The sequence below is a fragment of the Henckelia pumila genome, chromosome 4 (genome assembly GCF_033568475.1).
Source record: "Henckelia pumila isolate YLH828 chromosome 4, ASM3356847v2, whole genome shotgun sequence".
NCBI lineage: Eukaryota > Viridiplantae > Streptophyta > Magnoliopsida > Lamiales > Gesneriaceae > Henckelia > Henckelia pumila.
The window spans coordinates 2,569,777-2,581,821 of record NC_133123.1 but is presented as its reverse complement, the minus strand read 5'-3'; the positions used below and the strand labels follow the sequence as shown (position 1 = coordinate 2,581,821).

Sequence of the window (12,045 nt, the reverse complement as noted above, 5' to 3'; positions counted from 1 at the left end):
ACAATGAAGAAGCTAATGAGGAGATTATCCAAGGTCGCCGATTCCTCGAGCTATTGTCTTCTTCGGACTGAATCCAAGGAGGCGCCCCGCGGCCGGAGAAGGAACTGCGGTGTTCCGGAGGGGCATTTCCCGGTATACGTCGGCGATGAGATGGAGAGATTTGTGGTGAGCGCGGATTTGTTGAATCACCCCATATTTGTGAAGCTTCTGGACAATTCGGCGCAGGAGTACGGGTACGAGCAGCAAGGCGTGCTCCGGATCCCCTGCCACGTGTTCCTCTTCGAACGCGTGCTGGAGGCGCTCCGTATCGGCTGCGAGGCGTGCGACCTTCAGGAGCTGCTGCAATCGCTGTCAGATGACCGGTGGTAGGAGAACGTAGCGAGACAGAGATGATGAATTAGAGTATTGATCGAATATGGCAACCAGCGCTGGATTTTATTTTTTCAGATCCGTCTTCGGTTTTCGGTTTTCGGTTTTCCCCCACTCTTTTGGCTTCTCCATTGTAAATACCATACTTTGTTGATGAACGAAGTGGAGAATTTAAGAGTTGAGATTGATGATGGGGGAATTTTTTGCCTAATATATATTTGACCATTGCTGTTTCAGTCTCTTTGCTTTCCATTTCTATTATCTACAAATTTTGTTATGGTTTTACGAATTCAATGAAATCTCGTATGAAGTTGGTTGAATTTGCAGAATCGATTATTTTTTCGATACGAAGAAATGAACTAGCCGGAGAAAAACCGCTAGATCGTTGGTTGCCTCGACAGTTGATTTTCATACACCATGATTTTCGGAATCGAAATAATCTTATTTCTTAAATTTTAGTTTACTATTATTATATTTATGTTATCATCTGATTCAATATATATATATATATATATATATATAGAAAGTACAAATGGTCAAATTTATTTCCCTAGAATAAGACCAAACTGTGCATCTCCAGAATTCCCATAAACAAAAATAAACAAATGCCGAAAGCTTCGAGGGATGGAGGGCTTTTTCAGTCATTTCACCAGGCATAAGTGTGACTCGAGGCGAATATTTGCGCGTTGTGGCATGTTTTGGCAAAAGCTTCTCCTCTCTATGTTAGTCCCACGGTTTGAAGTGAGCTTTCGAGCTGTATTATTTCTTATTTTGATCGACTGTGTAATACTTTATAATCCTGCTCATTATTAGCAAAATTTAATGAGCTTTAAGAAATAAAAATAAAAATACAAGGTAGGTAATTGTGGGTGAGACCGTCCTCAATTATTTTACAACTTTGCTTTGTGGTGGGTAGAGACTCGTATGATGAAATGATAATAAGTAAGAGCAATTTATCTGTCAAAAAAAAGTAAGAGCAAGTTAATTAATTTTTTATATATTTTAACACAATTTTTTATGAGATTGTCTTACGAGTTATTTTTTTTAAACGAATTTCCTGGAAATAAAATGGAGGCTTGTTTTTCTATTAAAAGCTACTCCATATATCGCTTCTTTTTTAATTAAATTTGATGGCAAAGTTAGGGTTCTTATTCTCTATACCTAAAACAATGTTAAGTTTTTATGTCTCTTATTTGTATATATCTCCACCTACTTTAATTGACGTTGATTAGGTGATCGCAGAACTTATATATTCCGCTATATACGATAAATGTCACAATCAATTAAGGTAGTATTTGGAAGAGTTTCTAAGAAGCACTTCTTAGCTTTTTATTAACAAAATTTTAAAATTTTGTAAAATTTTGTTAACGAGAAGCTAAAAAGTGTTTTCTAAAAGCTCTCTCAAACACTACCTAAACTGAAGTGGTTGTTAATTTGTTGCTACCGTGATGACCATAAAAACACAAAACAAATCTAGTTAAAGACAAAGTGATGTCATTTCTTTTAAGAACGTCAATGAAACAATTTATAATTATTATAGTTTCTGATGTGAATGATAAATCATTAATTGATTACTCGTTTTTGTTTTGTCAAATGTTTGATTTAATTTTATATAAGTTTAACGTGTTATGAATTATTATCTTATCAAGATATATTGATTCATCATTTTTATATTATACATATACATCATTCACCATCTTATTCATGATCCAAGAGTCAATAAAACTTGAATTTAAAAATATTTGCTCACGAGACCTTTCCACTCACTATATTATTCGGTGAATTTGAAATAAAATATTAGCTGACAGAGCAATGGACGTTATGTAATCATTATGGTTTAGCCTTTAATTGAGGCTTTATATATTAGACAATAATTTAATAGTTCAACCTTAAAATCAAGCCAGATTATATCAAGATACATTCAATGTGTACTTCGTTAGGATTGGCCTTCAAGAACACTTTTGCGTAATTTTCACTGTGAAGACCGGGAAGGGTTTCCCTTGATTGACGCACTGGGCACATGTTATCATATAAATTATTCATTTCTTTATTGAAATATTCCCCAAATATATTGGAAGAAGCACATCTTTTTTTATATAAAAATAAAAATAAAAATAAAAAAGAAGAAAAGGAAAAGAAGCCCATGGTATTCGGTGCTTTTACAGTTAGTATGTGATAGGTTACACCTAAAAGTTCAACTGGGCCTGAGCCCAATCATAAAGGTCAATTCCAAATATTTTTCAGGCCCAAGCTTATTTAAATATTATATATATTTAATTCAAGCAGACCCTGAATTCTACAAAAGCCCATAAGAGGCTCAAGCCCGTGAAACTCTCCGAATATCTATAAATAGCTCAAGTCACCTCATTATTAAGGTACACATTTTCTTTAGCACTATAACGCTCTACTCTTGATTATTATTCCTTGAGTAATCATTGACTTGAGCGTCGGAGCGCCTTCGCCGGGAACCTTCTCGGCTCCTCTGACTTTGTTTTGTGACGTAGGAACAACCCACTGAAGATTTTCCAAGGGAACGTACAAGGACTTATTCATACTCCGGACTTTGCGGAAGCAACGTGTCGAATACAAGTGATTTTTGGCTACATCAGTACGGTTTGATTTGATATATTTTTTTTTTTAAAAAAATGAAAAATATATCACGAGAAGTCGAGAACATGTGAAAGATTGATAACTTGATATGATGCACATGTTTTGCTATTGTTTAGTGTGTGTGTGTGTGTGTGGCCATGTGGGTTTTAAAAAAAAACAAATGAATGAATGAATTGGGAGAATTGGGCTGGCTAGTTAAAGTTGGCCACAAGGAACAAGTATGGACGGGCTTTCGTAAAGGGCCTGTCAATGGATTGCTTTCTTCATGTTATGGACTTGGACAAGTTTGGCCCGTGTCTAGGAAACGGTATGAGCAATATGTTCTAGGTTGCGTTTTGTTTCAATTTTTTTTTGGGGAAATTGAAGAATTTTTACTTTGAAAGAAAATTTTAGGTTGCGTTTCAAATAAATTTGATTGTTTAGATGTAATTATTTTTCAAATTTACTCATCCTTTAACTTAAGTGAATGTATTTGTGAATATGATAGATTTGAAATCCATCTAAATTTACATTGAATAAAAGAATTTTCAAATTCGTGGTTCAGAAAAGTAAAACACAAATTTCAAATTCATTCCTTCATGTTTAAATAGTATTTCAACTTCAGTCAATAAAGGTATTATTTTAAATTCATTTTATTTTATAAAATTAATGTATAAATAAATAAAATAAAAATTTTAAAATTTGATTTATTCTGTTCACTGTTGACAACAAAAATTTTAAATCTATGGATTTGAAACTCTTTCATCCAAACACAATCCACAATCTAATTTACCCTTCAAATATCTCTTCAAATCAAATATTTCATCCCAAATAAAATTCTTTCGATCGAGTGCAACCTTTAAATTATCAACTTGTGAAATAAGAACATATGTTTGGAGTTATACAAGAAGACAATTGTCACTTCGGATATAAACTCATGAAAGAATAAAATTTTCAAATTATACAGTGGATTAAAATGTAAAATGATAATGTTGTATCATTGAGAATTGAGATTGACTGAAATTATAAAAGAAAAAAAAAAGATACTAACCTAAAATCGCAATGAGACAAATTTAAGGATCAAAAAATAATTGTCCAAAAAAATGTTCAAGATAAATATTAAAAAACGAAAAAAAAAGTTACATGACTGAAATTAAAATGTTTAAAAATGTTATAAAAAAACATGCAAATTACATGGATGAAAATAGAAATTCAACATAAACAAATCTGAAAATAGAATGAATACAAATTATAGGACAACAATATAATTTTTGCCTTTGTGAGATCTTAAATGGCAATAGGTTGTTAGGTACATGGGAGAATTTAATGCCCTCATAAATATCATAAGAAATATCATCGATAATTTCTTTCCCAAGCTAAAACTTAGGTGAATGATCTTTTCTCTCTCTCTCTCTCTCTCTCTCTCTCTCTCTCTCTCTCTCTCTCTCTCTCTCTCTCTCTCTCTTTTTTTGGTTTCAACTTTCAATTATAAAATCATTTTGGCAATTCCCTACATCCTATACCAGAATTGAATTGGAGGAAAAAATAAAAATGAAAGGAAAAAAAACTTCAAGCAGGATCACCCATATATATATATATGTATATATATATGACAAATATGTTATAGTAAGAAACGGAATTATTAAATAAAATTTCTTTTACTATCAGTAGTTTATTTTAATTGTGTTTTAAAAATTAGCAACACTATTAATTTCGCCCCACCAATGGAATTTTATGGCTCTGACTTGACTGTCACTGCTATGAAACTTTCGATTACTCAAAGATTTTTATTAAATGTGATTTTTTTATCAAATTAAATGTGATTTTTGAGAGGTATATATATTAGTACATACTAACATTTTATCGGCAACGTAACTATAAACAAATTAATACCACTAAAAAAACAAATTAATACAATATTTTGATTTAAAGGCTAGCTATGACAATTCTTGCTCGCTCGTGATTTTTAGCCCATGCATTATTATTACGATTGAGCTTCAGGCGGATTATACTCAGATCCAAACATCTAGATATTTGAAAAATGAAACTCATCAAATACTTTTTAAAAAAACTTTAACCTTTTATTTATTTATTTATTTTCAAAATAACATTCAAGCACGTACGCATGAACGCTAAAACCAAGAAAAGATTTTAAAAAAATTAAGAATGTTAGATTTCAAATCCAAGATCAAACAAGCATCATTTTCTATAATTTTTCCTCACGGTCGTTGTCAATTCAAATATGACGAGTTTCACCCACTTCTAGTGAAGTATCATCGATTCAGAAAAAAAATATAGAATCGGAATGAAATATAAATATGTGTTCTTATTTTACGCATTATATATAATATTATATATTACTCGATATCATTCCTCGATAAACAAGTGTGTGTTTTCACTCATATTAAAAAAATGTTTCAGAAAGTAAATTTTAGAAATGCATTTCTCATTTAATTTATTATTATTTAATGTAGATTTTAATTAATAGGATAAAATAATTGTACACTTAGATAATGATATTCATTTAATATAATCAACTGTTAAAAGAACGAGAAAAATAATATTAAATATAAAAACTAAATTATATATTTGGAACGGATGAAAAATTAAATATATAAACGGAAGGAATATATGATTTTACCATGCATAGAAGTTTGATTGTACTGACAAGCGATTAAATAGCATACGAGAGTCTGCTGAATATTTACAGGTATAATAAAAAGGCAATAAATGTAATTTAAGATGGGTTTCATCTGAAACGGTAGGTGTCTATTTTAAATGGGGTATTACATAAACCCAACATTAATATTATGGATGGATGGAATTTATTGTAAGTTAGGTACATTATGAATGTGACCAGTAAATGCCTTTCATTTATAGTTTCATGAGGCAAGCAAAAATATTTAATCCCTTAGGTGCCCCTCACATCCATCTCTTTATTGGTTAATGAGATCCTACCTTATAGGTAATATTCAAATCATTCGTCTAAAGATGTACATTTTAATGCATATGTATAATTAATACTAGCAATTGTGACACACCCGATATGTGTGCGACGTAATACATGAATATTATTTATGTATATATGGTATTAGAGCAGTTATGTCCATATAATTGAGAAGAAAAGAAGTGAATCGAGAAGGGAGAGAAAAATTAAAAAAAAATGTGTAAATTAAAATAATAGAAAGAATATGGGCGAGTAAAAGGGTATTTTTGGATTAAAAAAATTCAAACCAAGACACCAAAACAGTTTTTCTAAGGCTCTCAGCCTTAATAAAATGTTAAAGATTACAGTCCTGACATGAAAAATAATGAGTTGTTAGATCTTCAATTAGGGTAATACCCGTAAGGTAGGTTGAACTAAACCTTATTTCATATATTGCAATTTACAGTGCTCCATTTAATAAATATTCAAGACTTTAGTACATTCATACATACATACTGGAATTAAATTAAAGAAGAAAAAAGTGTTTTTTTTCATTAAATTGTTTATTTTTTGGTTTTTGGTTCATTAGTTTTTTAAACATTAACTTTTAATTTTTGATTATTTTGATCTCATTTCACGTCAAAAATTACATCAAAATAACCAAAAAATAAAAATTAATGTATCGAATATTTCCACGATGGAACATGAAATAATTTTCCCTAAATTAAAGAACTAATTACCATTTGCTTACAATGATCAAGCGATGCATGCAACCATGCCAGTCATTATCTAGGTATAATGATTCATCATATGCATAATTTTGTTACTCGATGGCCGTTTATCGAAAATAAGATCATGAGATCTATCATAAGTTCGAATATGAATATTTATTAATAGTACATGTCAGATTCATATTATTTTTCCCAATAAACAATACATATATATAACTTTAGATGTAGCGACGTAACATGAAATCTAACTATTATAATTATTTATTTTTAATTTAAATTGAAGGAGGGATTTGTTCTATTTGAGAGACACGAAAAAATTTAATATGTGTATACTGCAGTATACATAAAGGGCTGAAAAAATAAATAAAAAATTTTATTCATAATTTTAACTATGTGATTGATTGATTCGATCAATCTCCGCCTCTCCAGAGATTCGAAGCAAAATTTCCACGCGGATAAAGCGACGAAATTCTGTGTCTAGGATCAGCGGCGCACACGCTTATGCCATGCAATTTATTTTTGAAAATGACATGGCGACACCATCTTGGACCTGTAATTTGTTTCTTTAAAAATACAAAATACTACATGTTTAAATTTTAATTTTTGTCTATAAACATTTGATAAGTAGCGATTTTCCTTTTTTCACAATATATATAATATAAAAGAAATTACGTTTAGATTATTTCACATATCAATTTTCTAAAATTAATTCCTAACTCGAGTTGAATTACGAAAAATATTACTTTTTATATCAAAAATATTAAATTTCGTGCATATATAGATTGATTCGATATATTTCACAAGAAATCTATTCATATAAAGATTTAGAAGAACTATTGCCTTAATAAATTGGTCTTACAAATAAGTTTTAATAATTTTTTTGTTTTTTAAAAAAAATACCCACACATAAAAATATGATATTTTTCGACTTTTTTTTAACATTTCATGGACATTCCCAACATGTTGAAATAACATATTGAGAAATAGATCAAATGTTTTCACGATTTTCAAATGAACATTTCGTGGTATCGATGGGGATTTTAAAAAACTCAAAATATCAATATTATATTATATTATATAATAATAATAATAATAATAATAATAATAATAATAATAATAATAATAATAATAATAATAAAAGTCAGTTATCCATCCATACTCCGCGTGTGTAATCGGGTCGAGTATTTAGAAAGGTCATACGGTATTAATTGATGAAAATGTATCATTTAAAAATTCAACAGTCTTTGTTGATGAGATTGCAATTTGATTGCGACTCGTTATAGACATAGGAGTTTGGACCAATAAATAAATAAATTAGATAATTATTAAGCTCGCCTATTCGTTTTTATATCTTGAGATGAGATTCCACATTAATGTTTGAATTGAAATATGTGACTTTTCATTAAATGTGTGAATGCAATTAATTTATCATCACACTTCATATAATTGCCCTTAACACGGTCAACTCAAGCTTCACCATTAATGTTTAACTTTATAGTTGTTGCATTTTAAGTTTGACTGGATTATGTAAGTTGTTACTTATAAAACAGTTGTACTAAAGGGTAGCCTTTTATTATTATTATTTTTAATTATTTATTGGCCCCAAAAATACAATAGCAATACGGGAGTCTAAATATTGTTTAAAATTAAATTTTATGATCAAATATAAAAATAAAATGCGGAGGGGTGGGTGTCTGAAAATCTTGATCCAAATCCAACAAAGAAGTACATTCAAGGAAAGCATTAACTACCACTAAATGCTTGCAGGGAAGTTACTATCCCCAACTTTGAAATAAATTAGGTGTTGGTATTTATTCAAAATAGGTAGGAAGCAAGAAATAATTATCATTTATTATTTGTTAGGTACAGAAATGAAATGCAATATGGCGGAGGCAGTGCATATTTCTATATTAATAATATTACCACATGAAGCGAAGCTACGGCTTTCACTAAATTCTTTTTTTCTTTTTACTTTTTGCTTGAACTCCATTTTCCACCCATCACTTCATTTAAGGCACATTCATTAACTTCTTCCACCTCTCACTATTTGTAACTTGTGAACTGAGAACTCCTCCACATGAATTTTTTGATACAAATGAGAAAAGAGAAATCTTCCCCGCATAACATAGAATAATCTGATCGGAGATTTACGAATTCTAGAGAGAATTCCGCAAGAAAAGAGAACCTTGATGATTAAACTTTTATCACATAGCATTTAAACAATGCCTAGAGCCAAAAATATATATATAACATGAAAAGAGAGAATATACTTATATAAATTCATATACTAATTCTTTAGCTACATACACCTACTTTTTACCCATTTTTACAAAAAATGAGAACCATCTACGGGTTCATTCACAACCTAATTTTCATATGGAGATGTTAAGGTCGATACGAGGTTTCTTGGCCGGGGCCACAGGCAAAGGCACATAACTGTTGCATCGGGGGCACAAGGGGTTGCTTTTCGAGATCAGCACATACAGCAAACAATTGGGGCACCCTGCAGCAAACGAGCCTGAAGACTTCTCCTCTTGATGATGATCGACATCACTGTCTTTGATGGAGGACGTAGAATTCGAGCGCGATGACGATGTTTTCGACATTGATATCGAACGTTTCTTGATGGATTCTTTCTCCGCCCTCTCTAGTGCCGACTTCACTTTGTCCAGAGTGCACACGCTTTGATAATTCGAGGACGAAGATGACGATGAAACTAGCTTCAGGTCCAAGGCCGAGTCGTCGAAAAGGTTCAATGTCTGTTTCGACGTTGGAGGGAAATTGAGGTCTTCAAACTTGGAGAAGATTTCGTTGCTTTTTGGCTTCGTTTCTGAGGTTGGAGAGAGTGTGTTTGATGGATTGCATCTCTGAAGATACACCTTTCCTGACTGCAGTAAAAAATTTAACTATAAGAATTTCATCCACATTTCAAGAAGATTTAATATTTAATAGACTCTGACTATTCTTTAATTTCAATCGAGAAATTATAATTAAATCAAGATCAACGGACGTGCATATTCAAATTCAATGCCATCATTATGCTATTATTAACATCAATCCGCAGATTTTTCACATGAAAATTCCAAAATGTTTAAATTGTAACATACACGAGAATCATCGAAACCAAATCATATCATATAGTGTAATAACATGGAATAAATGCCATGAACAAATGATGATAACTTCCTTTCCAAATGACCTTGAATCCAATCAATGCATACTTCAATCAACTCATGAATGCCAAATTATTATATATGTTAAATAGTATATCAGATTATTTGGGGAAAAAAAAGAAATCATAAAAATCATAAAAACAGAATCCTTACATATCCAAACAGAAACAAAAACAGAGTTTGAAAAATACAAGAAAATGGCTTCTTTTTCCATGTCATGCCCATGAAAGAACAGAGGGGAACAGCAACAAACAGAGAATCATAAACCCAATAAAAAAAATCCAATTTTTTTTTGTTGGGACGAAATAAAAAAAAGATTGTACCTTTAAGTCGAGGCGCTTTTCCCAGCCACAAGGCACCTGCAAGTCGAGGTCCAGTTCTTTGGATTCAAGGGTACGACCCTCGCCAAGAAAGTCCCTAGTGATTGGGGCCGTTGATTTCCCCGACTCCTTCGTATTACCACCGTTGATCAATCTGAGCAAAGAGCTGACTTCGGCTGCCATAGAACACTTGACCAAAACCAAAAATCAAAGAGTAAAGAGAGTTTTTGTATCGTAGAAAGAGAGAAACGGAAGGGGAAGGGTTGAAATCGAATCGTGTTATATAAAAAATAAGAAGAGGGGAGTATATGTCGAAGATGGAAACTACTGCTACCATATGATAAAAATAATAATTTTAAAATAAATAGCAATAATGAAGAATTTAATGAAATCTTGTTTTATATAGAAATAACAGGAAATTTTATTTAAATGGCATTAATTATTAAATAATAATAATTTGAGATTGTGTGAAGTGGAGAAGAAGGCGGGGCCGTCAGTAATGGTGGCATTAAATGCTAAAGGACAGCTGTGATTTAATGCCACACATAATACAAAGCCCTTTTGGCTTCCTTTGATAACCCCATTAATGAATGGTAATGGCTGCTTTTCATTTATTTTTTAAATTTAAATAATCAACCAATTTGTATGTATGTATTTATATTGAAGAGTGAAAGCATTCATCGCCTTTTGTTTTCTGCGTTAGTGTCGAATGAAAATTAGTGGAGATTGGGACGTCTCTTTGGCTCTGCTCATTTTTTCTATTACATAATAAATTATCTATATTTCTTCCGGGACGAAATTGCCAATTTACTAGTGTGACAAAAACATTTAAGGAAAAATCTTGAATGGTGGCGGACTATTCGCAACTGAGATTGAAATTGTGGGTATAACTAACTATTCCCATCCATTTTAAACTATTTGGATTTTAATTGATGGGCTTTGACTTTTTTTTTTCCCCTCATCTAATTTTATTTGAATTTGAATTTTCAATGTAAAGCCGCTCCAACATCCTACTCATCATTTTTACATGCCACGGTTGTGCTTGAAAGTCGAGATATGCTCCGAGAGCGGAGAAAGGAGATTCTACCATGAGAATATTAATATTATCTTAAAGATATATTTAATGGTGAATTTTTTTTTTTGTTACGTGGGTATCCGCAGTCGCTACCTTTCGATGCGCTCTGGATAAACTTTCGGACTAACGCAATAGCCTGCAAACAACGCCAGTCAGGTAAACCACAGTAGACAAGCTCTGTGTGACAGACTAGTCCAAAAAGGTGTTGGTAGAAGTAATCGAACTCCTTAACTATGGCCAAGAGTTCATCTACTCCATCAACTTGGACACCCTCTTGGGGGCAATGGTGAATATTTATTGATACTAGTTACCGTAGCACATGCTTTGCACACGCGTGTACTATATAATATATATTAACGATCGTGACACATGATTTTCACGTGCTTGATAATTTGATATATAAATTAGAGAAAAGTTGTAAAAACATTTTGTAAATAATTTAATAGGAATTGATAAATAATGAAATTTGAAAAAAAAAAAAGATAAAGATAATAGGAGATAACTCTTAGAGCTAACGAGAATACTTTAGTTATTTAAGATCTAACATAAAAGAGATGTGTGTTAAATTTAGAGGTAAAATGAGAAGAATTTTTTGTGTAATTTAACACACCAAAATCGGTTAGTCTAAGGGGTTGAACTATTATAATATAGTATAGTATAGATATGTAGAGTTTATATTTTTCAGTGAATTAATTTACACGTGAGATGAGAAGAATTATTTACCTTTAAATGCACCTTGATGATATTACTACTCTAAAAATAACATGAAATTCCCCAAATACGTTGATTTGGATTTTTTTTAAAAAAAAAAAATTGAGAGTGAAATGGGAAATTCGAGGGTGCAGCAGGGCATTCGTGATAT

The 12,045-nt window shown here is 31.3% G+C and overlaps 2 protein-coding genes across 2 annotated transcripts; one reads left to right on the top strand and one right to left on the bottom strand.

Moving 5' to 3' along the window:
• LOC140867394 (auxin-responsive protein SAUR71-like) lies at positions 1–587 on the top strand. The gene has a single exon (XM_073272463.1). The coding sequence runs from the start codon at positions 4–6 to the stop codon at positions 367–369; it is 366 nt and encodes a 121-aa protein (XP_073128564.1). The 5' UTR covers positions 1–3; the 3' UTR covers positions 370–587.
• Positions 588–8,869: 8,282 nt separating this feature from the next.
• On the bottom strand, positions 8,870–10,457 carry LOC140866289 (uncharacterized). Its single transcript, XM_073271251.1, has 2 exons — positions 10,112–10,457; positions 8,870–9,503 (listed from the first exon to the last, which is right to left on the bottom strand). The coding sequence occupies exons 1-2, from the start codon at positions 10,289–10,291 to the stop codon at positions 8,988–8,990; spliced, it is 696 nt and encodes a 231-aa protein (XP_073127352.1). The 5' UTR covers positions 10,292–10,457; the 3' UTR covers positions 8,870–8,987.
• Positions 10,458–12,045: the final 1,588 nt, after the last annotated feature.